At 33.5% G+C, this 24,620-nt stretch overlaps 1 protein-coding gene across 1 annotated transcript in view; it reads left to right on the top strand.

Annotated features, from left to right (window-relative positions):
* The window catches only part of LOC115875349 (dorsal-ventral patterning protein Sog-like), a gene marked incomplete at its 5' end in the record, with an annotated part of 79,583 nt that overhangs the window by 8,022 nt on the left and 46,941 nt on the right, over positions 1–24,620 (top strand). Inside the window, one exon of the mRNA XM_030890772.1 lies at positions 18,976–19,105. Within this exon, the coding sequence (XP_030746632.1) occupies positions 18,976–19,105 (130 nt within the window). The remainder of the gene's footprint in view (positions 1–18,975; positions 19,106–24,620) is intronic.

Below are 24,620 nucleotides of genomic sequence, written 5' to 3'. Positions count from 1 at the left end.
CTTTATATGCAATAATGTGTGATGAGGAGATCCACAAATTTTACATTTAAAGAAGAATTGCATTTTCGTACAGAATGGGAAGATAACAAACAATTTGTACATAAATTGTGTTGTTTAGCAAAGTTTAACCGGTCCTGCGGTGTTTTTGAAAGAAAGGAAAAACATCTGTATAATGCATGTGAAGATGAACACAGTACACATTTCAGTTTGTCCCCCTTATTAGATTGATATGGTGTGGCATTGTTATTACTTGTTGTCATAAAGGCTGGATAACCAGTTTTAATTTCTGGAAGATTTTTATTAGATGAAATACAGAGGATTGATACGATTGTTTGCTCTTATCCTTATAATGTCTATTATTGTATGAAGTAGTAAACTGAACTGACTCTAAGGCTTTACATTTATTTTCCAAAAAATGTGTTAAATCTGAATATGTCGGAATTTCGACAGTATTTTGAACTTCAAAATCAGTCCTAATAGAAACATTTAATTTTTGCAATAACATATTAAATAAGAGAAAACCTAATGCAACAGGAAATTGCAAAACTATGTAGCGCAGAAATATTTTCGGAAAAATATTTAAAAGGTTTCTAAGTTCAGTACAAGTTCCTTTTCTGACCTGTCCAGCTTGACAGATTTCATTATAATGATAAGTAGCCAACAATCTTTTATTTTGATATCGATTTTTAATAGCAGTATAAGCAACTGTATAATTATTTTCAGTGACTGGAAGTCCTTTAATTACAGATAGAGGTTCTTTACCCAATGACGTTAGTAAATATTGGAACTTTTCTACATTTGACAATTGTGAATTTTCATGTATTAAAGTATTAAAAAGATCAAAATATCCAGACCAACTTTTGAAATCGCCTTCAAATATAGGAAGAGTAATTTTCGGTAATTTTGCAGTAATTTTAGGAGTGGAAACATTGGTCGAATTATTTGTCAAAGAACTGTCACCTACAATTTGATATTTTATAGCTTTAGATCCGTAGAATGCGTTGTCAGCTGATATACGTAAAGTATCATATTTTTTAAATCTTCGTCTGGTATGAGAGAAATAATTTGATTGTGATAAGTCATAAAATCTTCATACACCTTGTCAATAGTCTCTACTCTAGCTAAAAATATCGATTTTGAGAGTTGTCACTAGATATTCCAACACCAATGTCATAAGTTTCTTTTAAACGGTTAAACGCTGTTGTTCGTTTTAAATCATACTTAGAAATTTTATCTGACATAGTGAAAATATTTTAATATTATATCTGATTTTGAATAAATGAAATTATAATATTAAAACTAAAATAATAATACAATTGAGTTCAGATAAAACTGCAAGAATTAATATCAGTAAAAAATATTGTTTATAAAACAAATGTGAAAACCATAAAAAAATGTACTAAGTACAATTGTGACAGTACAATACGATAGTACAATTATACGACGCTCAGAATTTACCCGACCAAGTAAATTGGTGCATATTTGTATCGCTGCGCGCTCGTACAAAAAATGAACCAAAAAACTATATGGCTTGGTATCTGTGGAATGTATGGATTTTAATTCGCAAAATTGAAAACTGATATATTAAAAAGAATTATAAAATAAAATCCGGCTCGAAGGACCAAAAATGTGCAGAAATGCAGTTGTGGACTGTATTAATTTTAAATTTAAAAAAAAAAAAAATTATTTTTATCAATGTAAATTACGTTAATAGCTGGGAGAAACCGCACAGAGAAATGAGAAACCTGCTCCTACCTTTAATGGTCGTCTCAGACAGCTTCAGAGGGCCCTTTTCTCGATCTTGATCTTCTCAGCGCTAATTTTCACACATACACTAACATAAATCGTCTTTGAAGGGATTTAACCTTTAAGTTCAGACTTTCGACGCGTACCGGTTAGCTGACAATTTCGTCGTACGACGGTTTTTAATAGACTGTGTGCCACACTTCCTAGTGTTCGGGCATGCGTACACTGATGTTGCAGGAAGCAGGTATAAGTGCGGCAATTTAAAATTTAAAGAAATTAAAATAATTAATCTTAATCTAAGAAATTACATAAAAGAAAATAATTTTATATAAAATATTAAGTTTCCTTAACACTCACCCTGTATATTTTTTCTCGAGAGGGATTTATTTCCTATGACAAATCATGTCTGATTATGATATCTATTTAAAATGATTATAAAAGATTAAAGAAATAAGGTCTCAAGGGTGTCATTGAATAGTTTTAATAGACCTTTATTGTCTGTATTCTTTAATATTTACACAAATCAGTTTGATACATACGACGATTAGACTTCCTACATAAATCCACTTTTGGACTCTCATCCTTTTCTATATGTTTCTGATCTATGCTTATTTAAACACCCTATATGTACGGTGCTTTAACTATCAGTCCCTTATTATTAATATCCTCCCATCGGAGGTCTACTCTTCGTTTAGTTCTTCTAGACCTCCCGACTGTTTCGCTACACTGTTCTTGGTTACGCTATATGCCTACCTATTCATTGTCATTTGTTCTTAGCGACCTCTTGAGTTGTATCTGCATGTCTGGTTTGATTTCTGATGTTATAATTCTTATTTTATTTCATACTGATTATAGTCGTAGAATCTTATCTACTAGGCATTGGTAAAAGCATTAGGTATATTTGCATCGTGTTTCCAGACACGTAAATTATATTTTATATCATCTAAGACACCATCTAGACAAGATTTCAGAACTAGAATATATTTTTAATTAAACTTATTTCTTTATTACTAATCTATTATCACTAAAGTAGGACGAAGTATAAGTGGCGATCGGATCGCAACACAACGATCTACAAAATGTGGGTCAGCTGCTTTTTGTGGGGATACACTTTCGGGTGGGCATGATCCTCATAGATTGTGTATCTCAAGAATCGGCGAATTGGTTGGTGGATATCGCACCTAAGCTTAAAAATTGGCAAGGGCTGGAACTGATTGCAGTGAAGGGAGAAAACATCCCTAAAAGGGCGGCCATAACGGTCTTTCAGCCGAGAAGCAAGGGGAAAGACACCACCTACCTGCTGAGCCTTATCCATGGTCAGAATGCCTTATTCAGTGGTCAGAACTTCAATGTAAGGACATCGAGTTGGCGAGTCATCAACTCGATGGAATTGGAATTGACCTCAAATCCAAGGAGGCAATAGAGAAAGAGGGACATATCCTCTATTATTATAGATACGGGACAACACCGGCATCAGGTCTAAGGAGAGACTACGTTAAAGAGGTGGAGAAAATGGAGACAGATCCTCCAGCCTCCACCTCACGGGTTTCTCAGCCGGAGGTAAGCTCCTGGACTGTAAAGAAGGGCACGGAGGGCCAAACTCCTGCCGTGGAAGGGTGTGTACCCTCGGAGGAAGAACTGTTGTCAGAGGAGGATGGGAAATATCCTGTCCCCTCTACAACAGAGGTATGATTGGTTATAGATTGTGTGATGACTCAAGTAATGGGGGGCACAATAGATCTTTAAGGTCCTAGTGATGACATTCTACATCACTAAAGTACAATATTCATCAGCAATCCTTTTAATTGGATACAGATATGCTATACTTAACAACAATTTATTTCTAAACATGAATTATATGCATATTTTGTAACATCCTGTTAAAAATATTGCATGATCTCTTTCTATTTTTACAATAGTTATATTATACAAAACACTGTTAGGTTCATGACGTAACAACTATTAAAATGCATAAAGTGATGATAACCTTTAATTATAAAGTTCATTAAGTTTTATGATCGAACATTTATGTCTAGGTTTTTAAATTAAATTATTTTTTAAACATTAACTTATTATTGGGCGAATAATGCGATCAAAAGATCAATAGGAGTCAATATTTGACATGTTGTTTATGTTAAATATGGGATTATGAATGTAATCTTCTCAGAATATTGCTACTAAAATAAAATGCATCATTGGTTGTTTAAAAGAATAACAACATTCCTATATAAACCATATAAAAAGAAAAAAGTTTAGAAATAAAAAATATAATGCAGTTTCAACATTTCGTCAAGTACTAATTAATTTAATTTTCTGTTTTCTTTTGCGAAACTTATTACGAAAGTAATCCGATCCGTTTTACTCGATGACTAAAACACGGTTATGTCTGTATTATGTCATTTAAAAAGTAATGGATAAAGTAATGGTAATCGCGATAAAATCGATCCTAAAACGGATTCGCACCGATTATGTCTCGCGAGTCAAAATTGCCAACCTGAAAGATCAGTCAACAATTTAATTTAATGAAAGAGATAAGAGTCAATGCACAGCGAAACGCAAATAAGACCCAGTTTATACCTTCTGGTAAATCTTAAGATTAATCTAAAGTTTAGTTTAAACTGGAGATTTTCTTCTAATATTTAGTTTAAACTGGAGATTTTTTCGCTTTGTAAAATGTTCTTTTTTTCTCTATTAAGGCAGGCGGCCACTGCAAGCGAAACTAAACTAAGCCAAGCGATGATAAGATTTGCAAAAATTCCATACTCTTAAATGCAACAGCGGCCACTTGAGCGAAACTAAACCAAAATATATGAACGAAGATTCAAATCGTAGTTTAGTTTTCAGCGAAATTTTCAGGTTTCAGCGAAATTTTCGCAGCGATTAATTCTATGATAGCAGAGACACAATACGAAAACGCAGCTAACCTAGCTGACTATTAAGCAAAAATCGTTCTCAGTGGCCGATGAAACTTATTTTCGTTTAGTTACCGTTTCTTTTTACATTTTTAGCTTAGTTCAGTTTCGCTCGCAGTGGTCAACGTATTGTGTCTCTGCTATCATAGAATTATTCGCTGCGAAAAATTCGCTGGAACCTGTCACGAACTAAAACGAGCGAAACTAAACTACGATTTGAATCTTCGTTCATATATTTTAGTTTAGTTTCGCTCAAGTGGCCGCTAAGACATTTAAAAGTATGGTAGCTGATTTTTACAAATCTTATCTTCGCTTGGCTTAGTTTAGTTTCGCTCGCAGTGGCCGCCCGCCTTTGATTGTGGATATTTCAATATCCACACTCTAATAGAAGTGTCGATTCTTTAAAGGAAGTCAGCTTCGCGTGGGAAAAGTACAACCGTCAGTACTCATTGACAGAGATGACATAATTTTTTGGAGAAGGCAATATTTAACGGAAAATTCGTAAATATCGCAGGGAAAGAAAATCTATCTTATACCTAGACGAAACATGGCTGGATGAAGGACATTCTGTTAAGACAATCTGGCAAGACAATAGCATTGGGAGTTTTCGTGAGGCGTTTTTAGGAGTATCGACTGATTGATTTGGAAATCCTTTCCGTGAAAGGACACATACTAATTATAACGCATATTGGGGAAGATAATGGATTCGTACAGAATGGATTACTGCAATTTGAATCTAAATCGACCAAGGATTTTTATGAAGAAATGATGGCTGATGTTTTTGAAGAGTACTTTTCCCAAATGATATCATTACTTGCAGAAAGCTCTGTCGTTGTTGTGGACAACGCCAGTTACCATTCGAGATTAGTAGAAAAATTGCGAAACGCTTCTTGGAGGATAGGAAACATTATAGGTTGGCTGTTCTAAAAGAATATTTCATTCGAAAACGGAATGTTGGAAAGGAACTGGTACAAATAGTTAGGCAAAGCAAATCATAGTTTAAAAAATATGTAACTGACGAAATGACTAAAGTGCTTGGAATAAAGGTGCTTGGAATAAAATTGGAAAGTTTTTTTGGAAAAAAATGAATTTTAATTTTTAGTTGAAAATCAATATCTTAATGATACCGTGTGCATCTCAAAAGTGACTCACCCCTATAACTTTTTTTATTTTTTCAGATAAAAAATCGAGATTTGGTATATTAGTATATGATATAAATTAGCATTGATTGACGTATTCAATTGTTTTCGGTCACTTCCTGTTTCACCGGAAATGACTACAACTTTTGATTTTTAAATGGCACTGTTGGTATTTTATCACTTTATTCCATAGAAAATGACACTCCGAATAGAATGACATATCATATGTCAACTTTTGACATCTTATGGTTTATTTGGAATTAACTTAATATGGCTTATTTCAAATTGTAACATTCGATTCATAACGACAATTTGACTCGAAATACCAAGTGTGTGGTACCAAATTATTTGTAAAAAAATGTTTTTTCCAAATATGCTAATGAGCCACCCTCGTTTCATTTGACAAAATTGACATATGATTAAAAATACGATTTGGGCATCTTTTAACCGGCCAAGACAAGACACTAAAAACATTAGACGATCAAATCCATTTTTCCAAAGCTCCTTGATTAAAAATTAGTGTTTTTAGCACAGCCATGGCACTCTAGATTGAAACTTAAAATATAATTTTGTTTTAAGCGAAAATATCAAAAGTTGATACATGATATGTCATTCTATTCAGAATGTCATTTTCTACTGAATAAAGTAAAAAAATACCGAGGTTGCCATTTAAAAATCAAAATTTGTAGTCATTTCCGGTGAAACAGGAAGTGGTCGAAAAGAATTGAATACGTCATTCAATCCGAATTTATGTCATATACTAACATACCAAATCTCGTTTTTTATCTGAAAAAATAGAGAAGTTATAGGGGTGAGCCACTTTTGAGATAGATTATTAAAAAATTAAAACTTTAAGAAAACCTTAAAATTTAAGCGAAAATTCATCTTTTTAATCTTTAAAGAAAAGAAACTATTAATGAAATCAAATAAAAGAGCTTTTTCAAAATAAAGTAAAAACTGCAAAAGATTAAATTTTCAGACTGTAGTTTAACTGGAACATATCCAGTAGTTGGAGTTGAGTCTTTAGATTGTAAAATTATAATTAATAAAAAAAAAAGATTAATCTGACCCTATAAGGCTAGCCCTATGTGAAAAGCGTTTGACCAAATTCGTTTGTCTGTGTTCCACATTTTCAGACATGGTTGCCAATTTGACTCTTTCTAGAGTACTACTATTTTTGTTTGTAAATATAGATTTTATAAGAAAAAAAAACGTCTTATACAATATTGATAATTTATATCTCGGTTTACAGGAAATGAGTTGTTGAATCAAAAAACCGGTAAACATATAAAAGTCCACTGTAATATATCGACAACACAATATTATATTTCGTCTAAATATAGTAACACCTGTTTCTCTACAGTTTAAGATGGGATCTTTAGAGTTACAACAGAAAACATACGTAGCGATCAATAATGATTGAAATAGTTGACTGTTATGGTTTTGCTTGTTGGATTGGTAATACATTTTAGAAATTCAAATATTTATCGGAAGTTACAGTTAGCGTCAGGAACAAACCAAAAATTAAACAATTTGATTGATTTTTTTAAATTCTTGATTTACAATACCTTTTTCTTATATAACACAAAAACTAAATCGTGTTCCATATGGTTACTCCTCTAATTTTTTGATTAAAAAAATATGTCGATTTTACAAATAAAGTCAAATGAAGACAAAGAAAGGCCAAAAAATTGACGTGAATGAATTGACATATTTTTTTTTTAAATTTGTCTATCGACAATTTGTTTTAGTATCTTCCTTACTTACTGTCATTACTCGCTGACGAGTATTTGACACGCATCAGAAGCTGGTTAAGTAAGGCGTTTTCTTTCACTTTTCTGTGACTGAAAAGCCCGATACGTGATGTCTTTCTTCCGTACTCCGGACATTCAAAAATTTTATTACTTTGTTGCCTCTTTACTTTTTGGTTGCCGTTGTTAACTGAGTTTACAATTCTCCTTCATTGCGTTCTATTGTGCGCTACTTCCTCCGACTGATGCTGCATACTTATCCCCTGTAAGTTTTCATGGAAAATATCCTTGTATCTTTTAAGCTCACCATAAAGGAGAGATTTCGGTAGGCGGTTTTCTTGCATCCTGCATACGTGGCCAGCCCATCTTAAGCGGGATTTAGTAATCATGACTGCAGCGCTATCGCAGTTTGCGTTTTCAAGAACTGATACGTTTGAGACATGGTGGTGCCATTTGATTCTTAACAGTTCTCTGTCTAAGGTGTCTCTGTTGCAACTTGTTTAATGCGTTCGTGTGCCGCGGTACGGCACCCAGGTTTTGCTTCCATATAACATGGTGGGGATTATTATTGCTCGGTACACTGCAAGTTTCGTTTTTGTGCTCAAGTCATGATTGTAGAAAATCCTGTCTTTAATTTCCAGAGTGCTCTTGAGGCGCTGCTAATTCTGTGCTGAATTTCTGCTGAGTAGATATTGGCCTTTTCCGTAATCAAACTGCCGAGGTAATTGAATTCCGCTACTTATTCCAATAATAGTTCACCGATTTTAATAGCACTGTTATGATTTTCCGGGGGAGTCCACATGATTTTAGTTTTATCGATGTTCAGCTTAATGCCCAAAGTCTCGTATGCCCAGATACGTGTTCAGCATTTCCTGTAATTGCTGTAACGTTTTTGCAACTAGAGCGCAGTCATCAGCGTATTGAAGTTCTTTGATGAATTTTATACGTGTTTTTGCCCTGAGTCTTTTTATGTTGAACAGACCGCCGTGCCGTCATACCTGTATCTAACACCCATTCTTCTTTCCTGCAGTTTGCAGTCCACTATAATAGAGAGCGCTGCCATGAATATGTTGAATAGGAGAGGAGCTAGGTCGCATCCCTGCCTGACTTCTCTAATTTGTTTTAGTATCAGTACCAATCACTAATCCAAAAATCGTCTAACACAATATTGCCAACTACCACAACCCCTCTTTAAATTTCGGACGCAGTGATCCTTTTATTGTAGAATTGCGTAAATTAATAATAAATAAAATACAAATATACATATAAAATAGATACGTCTTCAAAACATTGTTTATGCAGCAAATTAAAGTAAAAACTATTCAAAATACAATTTTTGTTCTGAAATTTCATATGAATTGGTAACTAGTTCCGATATCACTTTGGCGTGTATGTATAGGAAAAAGGTAAGACCTCGAACATAGTGAAGATATATGCGATGGGGGCGTAAAGGTAGAGGTCATCGAGGTCTTTGACCGGCATCTGTTTCATAGGCTACGTCGATGTGATTGGGCTGTGATCTACCGGCATCTGTTTTCGTTGTGGCGCCACCTACGTAACCCATTTTGCGACTTTTATGCAAGCCGCCGCTGTCTCGGTCAATCGCGGACGCGCAGTAGGAGGATATACAGTGTGGAAAGCGTAAATCAGGCTATAATAAATTTTCTTCGTTCGATAAGCAGCATAACCAATATACAGGGCGGCACAATATTCCGTGGACATTGTTAGTTCACTACGTATTTTTTGGATCTGAATAAGTTTATTGGACACATTTTACTTCTATATACAAAAAATGCTTCGTTTGTCCATTAGAGGGAATCAAACTTTAAAAAATAAACACATTTTTTAGGTATTTTAAGAACCGTTATGCCGATTTGAATGAGATTTTGGGTGTCTATGTTTTGCTAAGTGCTTTAACAATTTGATTTTCACAAATCAAGAAAAAACACCCCTCCATAAATTTTAGTATAAATATTTTCCAACTCAACCGACGACCGATTTTTTTTCGTAGAATGGTTCTAGTATTTACTACTTTTTTTTTCTTGTGAAGTAAAGCCACCGCGCATACTTTTTGGGGAGAAAAAATAGTTTTACGAAGCTGACTTCTAAAAAATGTTTTTGTCACATCAAGCCTATGGAGGCGAATAAAATCTATTATGCCCTAATAACCTAGTTGGCGAAAATATGAAATTTTATGTTAGTGCACACAAGAAGCTTAGAAAATAATAAATTTTTAAATTCATTATCGTTTATTTTTAGTTCTAATGGACAAACGGAGCACTTTTAATATAATAAAATTAAATTATATGCAAATTATTTTGATTCAAACAATACGTATGTACTTGTTCTTATGTCCACGGAATATTGGAACTTCCTGTATACAGGGTGTTCCTTAATGACATGCTAATATCTAAGGAGGTGATTCTTGGACCTATTCTAAGAAAAAAACTTCATATGAATATATGTCCTAAACATCTTAACTTTCCATATACAGGCTGGTAAAATTTTCTATTTTTATTCAAAATATCTCTAATGTTAGTATATTTAATCCACGTCTTCCATGCATCAAAATGAATATTTTGATTAAAAAAAAATGTTTTATTTTATAATTTCCTTCCAGCCGATGCAGAAATGATTTCCACACAACAGACACCACATCAGATTTTCAGCGATTTGACTCTAAAATGATTTTTTAAATGATCTGATTTTAATTTTTTTAAGCAAAAACTATTCACGGACGAAAAAAAATCAAGAGATAAAAAATGTTTAGAAATGAATGGAGATTTCGAAGATAATTTTGATTTTAAGAGAAGTCAGCGGTGTACTACTTTTTTCTCCAAAAATATTTAATGTAAAACCCGTATGGACGGCACTGGTTGAAATTTCATAAATATATCTTTAATAAAATCAGAGTTATTGTGAAAAAAAGTTTTTTTAGAAAGTTTTACCATACTGTATCTCATAAATTAAGTCACCACACTGGTATCTCAAAAATTAATGTTTAGGACATACATTCATATGAAGTTTTTCTCTTAGAATAGGACCAAGAATCACCCCCTTAAATATTAGCATGTCATTAGGGAACACCCTGTATATTCTAGATACTGCTTTGATTTGGTTTGATTGTTCAAAAGTAAGTGTAGCATATCATTGTACTCAGGAGACCGAGTTCTTTCAAAACCGGAAATAAAAAATCCAGGTCCGTATTTGAAAAAATTAAGTTGGCTTACAAATTATCAGCTAATTTAAAAATCTAAAAATACTGTCAGATAGCCCTAATAAAGTGGCTAGAGAGAATGTGCAATTAGTTTTTTGATTTTCTAAAAAGGAACGACAGGAAAAAATAAAACTGATTTTCAAAAAAATCTGTTTTTTCCAAAAAAACTCAACAATCCTTGAAATTTTTAAAACTTTTTTGATGGCATCTTGGTGAACATCCCAAGGAGCAACTTTGCCCCAATTTAACCATCTTCGTATCTATTACGGTTTCCGAGATACCAGTGCTCGTACCTCGAATTTGTAGCATCCTGTATAATAATAATTATAAATATATAATAAGTAATACAAATAAATCCAAAATGTTAGTTTGGTTCTAAATAAGAAAACACTAATTATTTTATTTTACCGTACACCTCTGACTGCGCCTATGTGCATCAAACGATTGTGACAGATTAGCGAGCGAAACACAAAAAGCCAGTCGCGAATTTACAAAATGCATGAAAAGAACCAGAAAAGGAAAAAAAGCAAGAAACGATCATCGGATATCGGCGCGTACCGGCAAGGTAAACCTGTCTTTCGGTCGCGATTTTTAATTACGCTACAAAAGAGTACCAACACCGTATTTGTTAGTTTTATGTGAAAATATTCATCTGAATTATTCATTAACCTATTTTAAAAATTCTACGCTAGCCTTACACAACGTACAGGAATGCATCTGGCTCGGTATCGCGACTCTCGTCTACTAGGACGAGTCGCTTTTCGATTATTTTTCGCGCAATATGTCCAATACGTAAGAAAAAAGGTGAGAAATGTTAATTTGTCGCCGGACGTTTCAGTGGCGGTACAATATTTATTAAATAGATTTTGTTGAAACTGTTGATTTGTAAATGCAAAACACTTTACTTTTGCACTGGGCGCACTTCAGGAGATTATTAAAATGTTTTAATAATCTGCTAATGATGCTAACATTTAGTTGCGGTTGAAACCTTTGGTGTTACAACAGCAAAATAAAACACTAATTCACCACAATACACCAAAACACTTTACTAAATCTACCAAACGACTGAGGAAGAGAAAAACTTCTGTCTACCGTTTCTGGATGTTCTTGTCAGTATATAGAACCGATGGATCCATTAGAACTGCTGTATATAGAAAACCCACACATACGGAACAATATTTAATTTCTCAGTCGAACCATTCTAAAACAACCAAAAAAAAAGATAAATAGTTAAACACTATGTCATAGAGCAATCACTATATGCAGTGACCAAGAATCTCTGAATTCAGAACGGTTATTTTTCAAAATCCCTAGACAATATTATATCTAATTGCAGGTCCGACTCATTGGTACGCCAGTCTGAGGAGGATGCTCTCTCTCTCTCTCTCTCTCTCTTGACGATCCCATATGAGAAACGAACATCGGAGAAGATCAGGCGAATAGCTAAGCAATATAAAATTAACACTGTTTTTAAGTCTGGGACTACTCTAAGAAGTGTCTTAACAAAAAAACCTGAATCATCAAACCAAGGAAAAGAGTGCATCTACCAGGTACCTTGCGAGTGGGGTGAGTCTTATATTAGAGAGACTAAACGTCCTCTACATATTGCGACTTGACAAACACAAAAACATACGCAAGAGGTGAAACGATGAAGTCGGACATTGCAGATGTGGTCAGTACACAACATAAATGGGTTATCCACAAAGAACCCCATTGGAAAATGCGCAGATTTAAAGAGACCGTATGCATTTCTAAACTCTTTTAATTTTAATTGCCTGTAATAATTTGAGACTTGTTTAATTAATTTTAAATTATTAGTATCTATACAATGATCTAATGATCTTTATCAACAATATGTTGAGCAACGCAAGATTTATCCGGTCTACCATATCTTATCTGAGCCATATTTTCTTTAAATCTAGTTAATATTGATCTTCTAGTTTGCATATTTCTGATTACAATCTTTACATGAAGTTTTATAAATAACCGATCTTTCCTGAAAAGAGGTGTTTTATCTTCAGGATTAAGTACCTAATAATTGTTGTAATTTATTATTAGCACTATAAACAAGTTTATTAAACCACGGGATAACTTAACTAACTATCAAACGGTATTGAAATATATTTTTTTGGCGTATGTTTCTCCACACTTGAAAAGTCGAATTTGCAGAAATCGCAAACTTATACCTACATTTTCTGATTATTTTATCAACTAATGAAGGAGAATATCCATTACACTCAGCTACATTCTTAATGTAATTTCTTTCTATTTCATATCTTTCACTGTTTAAGTGGAAAACTAAGTAATCTATGAACTAAGAAATTTAAACTAGCTATTTTATGTTCAGCACTATGATAAGACTCATTAGGAATATCTCTGCATGTAGAGGTATTTTTTCTATAGATATCAAATTCCAGGCAATTATTATTATTTCTAATAACTAGTCCGAGATCAAGTACAAAAATACCTGTTTTTATTTTTAGTTTTTTTCCAGTGGCGATAAACCCGGAATTATTTTCAAGAAATGTTTATTTGGTTCCAGCTATTACAGTGGCATTTATTAATTGATCATTAAACAATTCACCTTTACTCCTATCTTCCATATCAAAAAAACGGCACCAATTTGGCATAGAAATGACATTTACCATAATATAACTTTTCTGCGACCTTTATTTGCAAGCCAAAAAAACCGAAAAAAAGTAGTTGTTCTTTTATCACAAAAGTAGTTGTTCTTTTGACCATAAAATCTTCTATAGAAACTTTTCTCAGTGAGTCGTCCATTTTCCTTCCCTTGCAAAACTACCAGATGAAAAATTTATACTATCCCAAGGAAAATAAGAAAAATCCAACTTACATTCTAGAGTGAATTGCCCGCTAGCCGAGACGGAAAGCTTATGTGGTTTTTCCAACGAGGAAAAAGAGAAGTGGATATAAGTTTTAACTATTTACAAGAAGGATTTATGGTACTGTGTTCTCTGATACAGTGCTGCGTTATTTAACTTTTCCTCTGCTATATTTGATCTTGAGGAAATTAAATCCTGACACTGCTAATATAAGTTTTCTTGCGGTTCGTAGGTAGTTATCTTCTCATGTTTTAAAATTACGTTTACTTAGCATTAGCATTGCTAGGATATTCTGTTTTGAATTGTGTTTTTAAGACATTGTGAATGATTGTAAACTAAAAGGTACAAAGTGTAATTGAAACCACTAATTTATTCCACTAATTGCGAGGTTCAGAATGAAGCTTAAATAGGTAAAATAAAAGACATTCTTCAACACATTTTTTCCCTAATACAGAGTATTTTCAATTTGGCAGCATGTTTAAACATGTTGCTACATTTATCTATAGTAAAGCTTCATTCAGAACTTCGCAATTACTGAATAAATTAGTGGTTTTCAGTTACACTTTATACCTTTTAGTTTACAATCATTCACAATGTCTAAACAAACACAATTAAAATTAATAGAATATCACGGCAACAGCTTGTGTATTCAATTGTATAAAGAGTTGTATTCATAGAGAAAACCTAATATTTAGCTTATAAAACAATCAACTTTTTGATTTCTCACCACGGAAGATAATCAAAGACCAAAATGACTTTTCTCGCAGATTTTGAAGTATAATTAGTGGAGAAGTAAAAAGTTCGTCAACTTCTACTAATTGAAAATGTCTACCACTAATTCTCACGTTCTGAAAGCTTTACTGAAATTAAAGGAAAAAACTTCTATGCTAATTGAAAACTCACTATTTATTCATTAATAGCCGAGGTTCTGATGAAGCTGTAACTGGACCCAGATATAATCGTGAGAAGAGCAGTAGCTGTAAATCAGTAAATAATGATCAAATCTATTGTCCACAAACGCGTATTGGTTAGTTTGGCAGGATATTTTCTAATATCTATTAATTACTACACAAAAGTGTTCCTTAAGCCTATATTTCCCTAAAACATAAAAAATCTTTATGGAAGTAAAAAAATTTATTTTTATCTTCCTGTAACATGAATAACATAATGCACCCCTTTTGATCTTTAATTAATGCAGAGCAGCCATTCTCTTTTAAAAGATCTACCAGTAGAACCTAAGCAAGGGGCCCTTTTGAAGTACAAAAAGAAGCCCGCCATTAGAATCTGATAGAAAAAGTTTTCTCGGGCACGGGAGTACTTTACTCTGGGGCGAAACCTACGAATGAAACATTTTCTAAATAGTATCATCCTAAGGAAAATCCAGCGTACACTCTGCCGTAAATTGCCGCCGTCCGGGATGGAAAGCGTGTGCAGCTTTCCCGGAGAGGGAAAAAGAAAAGCCGAGTATCTGTTTTAACTATTTATAAGAGGGATTTATAGCGCAGTTTCTTCGAAAAAAGAAAAACTTTCAAATTGGACGAGGTCTCGGCTTTTCGAATCATGCTTTTTGAGAAAGACGGATAAATTTAACGCGGTTAAACTTTTCTGCTGCAATATTTGATGTTCTGATTGAATGCGGGCTACAGTAAGAAATATAATATGGTTCTGGTTTTTCATTATCTATATATTAGGCAGTTATAATTATAAATTTATTGAAGTAGAACTTTTTACGCGCGTTGGGAGTAAGAATTCAAGTTGTGAAACCGGCTTGATGACGGCAGCGAGACGGCCGTGAGGCACGAGCCATGTGCGAGCTAGCGAAAGAATAAGTGATAGCGGCAGTGTTGCCATAGCTACCCCATTCGGGATAGATCTATCCCTTTATAAAACAATTTAACCCCGTATCTCCTGATAATCTTCCCCGATGAAAATATAAGCTTGTGGCAACACTGGGTAACGATTTGTGCCATACGCGGCTAAGATAATCCACTATAGTAAACTTGATATTGTATCAACCTTGTGTACTAGGAAGTAAAAATTTTCATGCAATATTTTCATTCGATAGTTTGTAGCCCTGTGAATAACGGTCTAGGTAAAGCATCTAGCTCATTTGCCAGCTCAGAATGAATTAGAATTTAGAGGTTAGTAACTCCCATTTTCATTGGAGGACACTGTCATAATTCCTGTATTTCAAATCAATAGTCAACGAGAATAGTCGTATAATTTAATAAATTTTTTTTTTTGTTTTTTATAAATAATTGAAATTGTTTTTTTTTTTTTTTAGTTTTTTTTAATTGAACGGTAATTTCTGGTAAAGGATGGAGATAAACATTTGTGATTTTGATTAAAATTATTAAAATTTTATTAATATTGAGATGAAACATTCTGAGAATTCGAATAGTGAAATGAATAATGACAAGACAACTGACATCTGTCTAAAAAAGACAGCGATTTAGAGAGACAATTTGATCATGTAAAATTGAGAGTGACAATTTTGATTATGCAAAAGAAATATATATTCTATGAGTTTGCCTAACAATTAACATTAATTTAAAAATAAATTCCCAACATGAATAATGAACAAAATATTTAAACAAAAACAGACCACAGACCACACAAAACAAATTGTTGGTTACTAGCAGTTAGTAGTAGTCAGAGATATAGATCAACTAGTATTTTGGTTTAATGGTCACAGCTGCCAGAGGCTATCGGACCGAGTAATAGAATTATCGTTTTTTTTAATAAAAATTAAAAAACATTATAGAATTATAAAGCTAGAATATACGGTTTTATATTAACTCTATTTTATTTAAGTTTATAAAAAAACATTCGTAAAAAATATATATCCTTCAAATCCTTCAGTTTGATAGTTGTTAGTAAGAAGTTTCACATCAAATATGCGCACATAGTGTACACACAGTTTATTTTATTATAATCACAACCTATTCATATCCAGCCTGCCGACTTACGATCATTTCCATGGAGATCTGCGTGCCTACCCAGTATATTTCCTCAACTCTACTGAAGTTTCGTTAAAAAAAAAGAAAAACAAAGTCGAAAGAAAAAAAAAAGTCGAAAAAAAAGTCGAACAAAAAAGAAAATCACAATTTTTATTCTTTTTTGTTCGAAGTAATAATCAAAACTGTGACGATGAATATATATTCAAATTATCTTATCCTATTAAAGTTAAGAGCTCATACTTGGAAAGAATTTTTTGAGGTGTCTACCAACTGTTTTTTCAGAGTAGGTATAAAATGAAAAAAATATTATTGCCCATATACCCATTGCCAGGGGTCGATGGGGAAGTGGAAACCGGCCCGGGCAAAACAGGCAACCGGCCCAAATCCACAAAAACAAAATGACCATAACGAAGAAACATATATTTTATTTATTAATATATAAGTAACAGTGTTTTTCGTTCGTGCGAAAAAGCTCTTGCCTCCGATTTAAAAAAAACATTGTAATGATCAAAATTTTCGTAAAGACCAATATTGGGTCGGACATCTGAATTTTTACTACAAAATGGCTCAGTTTTACAGGGTTCTACTGCTTTATTTCCATTATCGATAACGGTAATTTGATCTTGAATAGGCTACGATTTTGAGTCACGATTTTGAGAAACTTTAAGACTTCCTGATTCATTCAGTTCAGCTGACCTGAGCTGACCCAATCCTCTGTGAAATACATTACTTTTAGCTTTTCGGGTATATACTTTCTTACACATTGTAAAAAGAAATTCTCTCTTTTCTGCTACAGCAGCAACCTCCTCGTGTACACGTGTTTTTAACTGAATGAACCGCGGTGGCCATTAAAACTGCAGGTTAGGTTATTTTTTTTTAGGTTATTGTATAGTTCTTATCACGAAACTTTTCCTCTGTACTTTTCTACATTTGGCATCTTGTATGATAATGCCATGAATCAAACGAAAAAACCCTAGGCAATACCTAGGCAGTGGATATAAATGTGTTCTGATGTAATGCTATGTTACAGTCCATAATAAGAACATTTGGATTTTCGAGACATATTAATATTTTATTATCTAATCTAGTTTAAACCTTATTTAACTCTTCTCTGCTGTCTCAGTAATTTTTTAGCAAATTCATTTTAGCAACATTTTAAACAACAATTTAGACTTAGCTTTTAGATCTCAGACTTGGCTTTTAGTCCGTCGCCAATTCAAGCCAAGCATAGATATTTTTTCTCCGTCAACCGCAGAGTTCGCGTCAAATTCGTCTACCTTTTTACAAAGGGGAGCCCGAAAAATAATGCACCGAAACCCCCCTCAGTTGTCAATCTACGCTACCGTATTCTTAGTATACATTTAGATCGAGACTATTTAAATTTACCTAATGCTATTCATTCTTTTTTTTGCTGCCAGTCAGTCATATTTATTAGTTATTAATAAAAGAATAGTGGGTAAAACTATACAGGGTGAGTCTTAAATAAGTGCAAATATTTTCAGGGGTGGTATATTTCCACCCCAGGAACACGTCTAAGAGTTTTTTTTTGTAAAAAAAAGATGTTAAAAATCGAGCATTTTCTTTTAAACTTTCCTGTATATTTTAGAAAACTTTTTAGAACTTCCTGTTCACCGCAAATTTTCCCACGGTATAGTTTCTTAATCTCTGATATTACAGTACTAAAAGAGATGCAAATGCCGAAAAATTGGGGTGGCTCAATTTTTTTAAAAATAAATCTATTTTTAAATTTCCAGACTTAATAACTCGATTGGACTTATTTGAAACTGAGATGAGATGATTTTATTGAGATCTACCAGCCCTGAAAATATTTGCACTTATAGACTCATCTTGTATAATAAAAATTTTCAAACCGAACAAAGAACAGATGATTATTAAAATTATAAGTGTCCCAGAGAAAGAAATTTTACAATAGTTATTTTACAAATTGGTGTTTATGTTTAAAAGGAACTGACGATTATACTGATGCAAATTGATTAGTTAGTTATGGATCACTAATGATCTTACGTCACTTTAGTTAGAAGATTAACCATTTAATTTGCTAATCCAATCTTTTTGAGCTCTGATCGGGACCGGCCCACCGGGAATTTTCCCGTTTTCCCATATGGCCCATCCACCCCTGCCCATTGCTATTGCCTAGAATAGCAATGGGAAAGTATTAATATGTATTAATTCAGTCAATAAATTAAAGTTTAGAAAATTGTTTCTTTCGATGCCCAATCTTTAATTTCCCAGTACAAGTTTAAATTTAGTGTCTAGAAAATTCATTACCTACGTTCCTGAATTCATTACCTACCTACATTGCTGAAATAATAAAAAAGCGGGACTTGTTAAATAAATCCTTAATCCTGAAAAAGGGTCGCCTAGACTAATAAATATTTCATTCCAGTTCCAGAAAAAGCGGAGGATAGTGGGCAGGGTCCAGTGTTACAGCATAAAAGAGAAATGTCCTGTCCCGACCTGTGACGAGCCAGTATTGATGCCCGGCCGTTGTTGCAAGACCTGTCCAGGGGATGTCGGTGAGTTTAATTTATTTTTTATTTGTTTTTCTATTCCTGGAAGCTTTATTAAAGGTGGGCAATTTATAATTCTACCCCAATATAACGGGTGTTTCTCAAAAGTGGTTAACCCCTATATCTTTTTTATTTTTTAGATAAATAAGAGATTTGGTGTGTTTATGACATAAATCAGGATTGACTGGGGTGTTTAATTAGTTTAGTTTTTCTTACTTCTTACAGTGCCATACTCTATACAGAGCGTCGGCTACCTCTCGCATGTACTTGTGATGTGTCATCAGTGTTACACAGGACCTACAGTTTGTCGCCGAATCCGAACGGCACTAGGTATTTGAGAGGCTGTACAAGGCAAATATACTCAAGGTGGTTTGCCATTGCCTTCCTTGAGATGGCGGCTCGCTGGTTGCTCTATTTAGATAAATCAATATTTTTATTTAAATAAATAAAGCGACCGTACTGGCTGAGGATCGAACCCAGTACCATCGCATCTTTCGCACCGCAGATCGATACACTATTGCTTGCCCTGCCCCATGTTGCTTGCCCTACGGCCGGTCACAGTTTAGTTCACTTCCTTTTTTACCGAAAAAGACTACAACTTTTAATTTTCATATTGTACCCTCGATATTTTTTTTACTTAATTTGGAAGAAAATTTACATTCTGAATCTGAATAGTTGGCCTAACCTAACCTAATCTGCAAACTTTTAACATCTTCGCTTAAAAGAATTAATATTTTAAGTTTCAATCTATATAGAGTGCCATGGCAGTGTTAACACTACCAATTTTTAATGAAGCAGCCTTTACAATTTACAATAAATGTGGACAATTAGACTCGATATGGCCTAATTGTCCACTCACGCCAGATTGACATTTAAAGTATAATTTTTTTAGTGAAAATGTCAAAAATGGACATGCAGACTTCATTTTCTATCGAATGAAGTAAAAAAATACCAAGGGTACTATTTAAAAATCAAGAGTTGTAGTTATTTCCGGTGAAACAGAAAGTAACAGAAAATGAGTGAATACGTCAATCAATCCTGATTTATGTCATATACTTATACACCAAATCTTGTTTTTTCCTGAAAAAATAAAAAAATATAGAGGTGAGCCACTATTGAAAAACACCCGGTATACAGCAAGTAAAAGCTGGTAATACTTAAAAAGTTAAAATAGATGCATTTTGGTGCTCTGTGTCCAAAACCATCCACTATCCAATCGATATCTGCGTTCTCGAATATTTAATTCTCCGGTGGTTTATTCATTTAAAAAATACATACCATTGTAGCTCCCATAGACGAATGTCAACCGAATTCAATTAATACTTCAAAATATAAATTATAGCTTAGATTTGATTTGAGGGAAAAAAATTGATAAATAGGGAAATAAATTTAAATTGGAATATTCGGTTTCTTGCCGAAACTTGTAATTGTTTTGAATCGCGTCTGTTTCAGGGCGTTGCTAGCGATTGCTAAGAACAACCGCAAACAAGGAAAGACAGCACTTTCTCTTGTCAAAGTCAGATTCTTCATAAGTTAAAAAAATCTTTAGAAATTACTACCGCCATCATTGAAAAAATACTCAAAAATGTTTAAAGCGTTTATTTTCTGATCCTGAGCTGTGTATTATGTAGTTGTCCTAAATATGTTTATATTCTTCTACTATTTTCAGTGTTGTGTTATTTACTAGAATGTCTATTCTTTCCACTAGTTTGTTGTACATTACTTTAGTTTTTGCTAAATTTATTTTGAGACCCACTTTATTGCTGGCTGTATTTAGTTTATTAATTTGTGCTTGTAGATCTTCGGGACTATTGGCAATTAAGACTATGTCGCCAACGAATCTTAGATGGTTAAGATATTCCCCATCCATTTTTAATTCTTTGTTGACCCAATCCAGTTGACGGAAGATTTCTTCTAATATTGCTGTAAACAGCTTTGGGGATATCGCGTCTCCCTGTCGTACTTCTTTGCCAGTTGGGAACTCTGGGTTTGTTTTATATATCATTACTCTTGCTTTGGCTTCTTTGTATATATTTGCGAGAGTTTCTATACCTTGTTTCGCTAGGGCTTCTATTATTGTCTTAGAATATATCGAGTCAAAAGCCTTCTCAAAGTCTATAAAGGGTATGGCTAGTGGAAGTTCGTTGAAGTTTCTCTAAGTGTATAGTGTATGTATGTGATCAATCGTGCTAAAGCCGCTTCTAAATGTACACGTAATATCAACGTTAAAAATTCTGTTAAAATGAGGACTGTTCCTACTTCTTTCTTCTAAAAAAACTAATATTATTACTTAATTATTATTATAACAATCGATAAGGAACAATAGCTCGCGTGGGACAGGAACATTAAGTTATGGCGGATTATAATTCAGTAAAGCTGACAACAAACTTTTAAAAACCGCTGTTGTGGTTTCGTACGAGTTGTTTTGCAACATTTAGGCGCCACTACGCTACTCAACGATATTAATTTAAACGTCAAGAACCTTTTTATTAAGCAATACACACGGTGAACCAATAAACAGCGGCAGGGGAGCACCTATTTTACATCCCGCAAAATAAACATTCGTCGAGCCTTCTCGTGTTTATATTTCAATTATTATTTGTTTATTGTTAGATTACGTGTTGAAATATGTAGTAACACGTATTAAATAGATTGATGTACGGTCGTTAATTGATTAGAGCATCATAAAAACAAGATATAAATAGGGGAAGGGAATGTGAGATGGCCTTTCTTGATAGCTCGTTTATAAATAAACATTTCTGTTGGATTTCAGCAGTTTTATTACCAACAAATTAATTTGTTTTTCATTCATCGCCTTTACATAGAGGGCACTGTTAATTTATCAAGATACAATTATTACAAATTAAAACAAAACGTATATCTAATACAACTAAAATGTATTAAGATTACTGGGTGTAACGGTTACAATTACGAAAAAAATATGAATCACATTTTAGATAAAAGTGTCTTCAATCGTCTATCACGATTTAATATATTGGCACATCATAAATAAATATAATTCAGCACTCTATAGGGGATCAAATTTTGGATTAGGCATTTTTATATTTTGTTGTCTATGTATTTTTGGAATTGAATTGTTTCAAACTTCTTAAACATAAAAATTACTTATAGGTTATAGGTACACATTTGCAAAAAATAAAACAATAACTATTTGTATACAATAATTTTTTTTCTGTTTTTGCATGGTAAAGCAGTATTAGAATGTAGACTGTTTGGGAAGGGGGATAATCACCTCGACACAGATCTATTATCTGTCCCTCTTTTTTGAGTTATAACGAGTTATAACTCTTCATACAGTTTCAGGGCTTTGAAAGCCAGTATCTGAGACGGTTCCACAGAGGCCATCTCCGACAGCCGCACCAAGGTTTATGTCACGAATGGTTGTCGTCTCGGCGCACTCAGTGATGAGGTGTTCTGGTGTTTTTCCATTTTTCCCACAGAATCTGCATTCGCCGTTGTTTTTCAGCTTCAATCTGTTCTGTTAAAAACCCCATGACAATCCGAAGATTGTTCTTACTTAAATCAAGGAAAATCTTTGATTTTTCTCGGTCGTAAGTTCTGAGAAACCTCTTCGAGTGTCTTAGACCGGGTTGGACGATTCCCATTCCAGTTTACGGATGGAGTCTTCCAGATTCTTGAGTTCTGGTTTAAGTTGGCTACCACTTGGGAAGCAGAACGGTTCTGGTCCAGTTAGTAGAGCGTTCGCTTCTTTTCTAGCTAGATCGTTTGCTTCTTCATTGTCTTCTTTCCCTTTGTGGCCCCAGTCACCCAGAGTAGGAGGACGTTATTATGTTTGCTTTAAGGGACTTTACTATTTATTATATTGGACTTGATTATTGTGGTGAGCAGTCGTCTGTGTCGTTTTGGAAATATATTTTTTTCTATCCCTTGGTGAATCGGCAAAAGCAGTATTAGGTACTAAGAAAATGTATAAAGAGTAAGTAACAAGAGTAATTCAGCAAAAAAATGTTATACAGTACCTATCAGCTATGAATATGATTTTAAAATTGAATTTTTTTAAAACATTCACAACATTAATATAAGTTTTTCAAATATTTATTCAACATTATGTGTTAAAAAACAACCCATAGACAGACGTAAGTATCAAGTAACCATTACCAGGACATGACGAAATGAAAATAAAATACAGTTTTATAAGTACTGCCTTTTTAATTTATTTTTAATTACATACACATGATATGATTGTTATTTGTTTCATTATACCTACTAGGTATTGATATAACATCAGATGATCGATATTTTGCAATGGATCTTATTTTCCCTTACGTAAAATAAAAATATAAATAGCTATTATATTTAGAACTGATAATTTACTCCATGACGCTTGATTTTTTATAACGGAATTATCTAAAACAATACTACATTTTTATCGACTTATCTTAACTGATAACGCAACCTTATGTCCTCTAATGCACTTATGCAGTCTACACGTACGTCCTTGCAAAATATCACAATTATTTGTTTGCGTTCGCAAGACCAGTATGTACGTTTATATAATAATGAAAGCTTTGCCAAAGTAAAATATTCTGCTAAAGAATTTAAGAACTTATACATAGTTAGAAATAGCTTTATGAACGAAAAATACCTACGTATTTATATTACTTGGATCTTGATCCTGAGTAACCTGATCTTGTAAATAATCCTGTGTGTCAACAAGTACTTATCTGTATTATCTAAAATTATTTAAGTGATGCATATTAGTTCATCAACATTTTGATCCACCCATGTCGAGATTGGTTATTAGGGGAGAAACTTTGAAACTACTGAAACCATTTATTTCGCTCGCTTGCTGGTACCTTCAAAATTGCGTTTTTGAAGGCGCTGACTGCATCTTCTGGGGATTGGAACCTTTGAACGCGCAGTTCAAGCTTAATTTTTGGATAAGTAAAAAAGTCGTTAGAACTTAGGTCGGGACTATGTGGAGGATGGTCCAACAATTCGATGTTTTCTTGCTTTAAAAACTCCTTTGTTTTTCAAGTTGATGTGGGAACTTGCATTGTCTTGGTGGAGGATCATCGTCGTTGAGGGTTGGTATTCCGAAACTCAGAAATTACTTCCGGCAAACAAATAGATATGTCGAATGAGCAGTAACAATTCTTTCAAAAAATCTTGCAGAGGAATTGTTGCTGCATCACCTGCTTTTGAGACAAATATAGCCACCATCTTTTTGGAACCACTTCGAGAACGGATAACTTTTGTCGGTTTCGGTTAGGATCGAACATCTCGGAACACCCAAGCCGATTGACGTTTATTTTCGGGTTTATGAGAGCAAATCCGGGATTTATTACCACTGACAATACAGTATATATTTTTGAGTTTCCTGCGTTATACTGGTGTAAATTTTTTTGACACCAATTGACTTTAATTGTTTTCTGTTTTTTTCATCGACAGATACGGTATCCAACGAATAATTGAGGTTGCAGCCTTTGAAATGCCCAATAATGCTTCATCGTACATCATCGACGTTTTCCTGTCGTTG

This window comes from Sitophilus oryzae, unplaced genomic scaffold, assembly GCF_002938485.1.
Source record: "Sitophilus oryzae breed Bouriz unplaced genomic scaffold, Soryzae_2.0 scaffold_1375_pilon_pilon, whole genome shotgun sequence".
Taxonomy (NCBI): domain Eukaryota; kingdom Metazoa; phylum Arthropoda; class Insecta; order Coleoptera; family Curculionidae; genus Sitophilus; species Sitophilus oryzae.
Note: the sequence above shows the minus strand (reverse complement) of the source record. Positions and strands in the feature narration are given on the sequence as shown.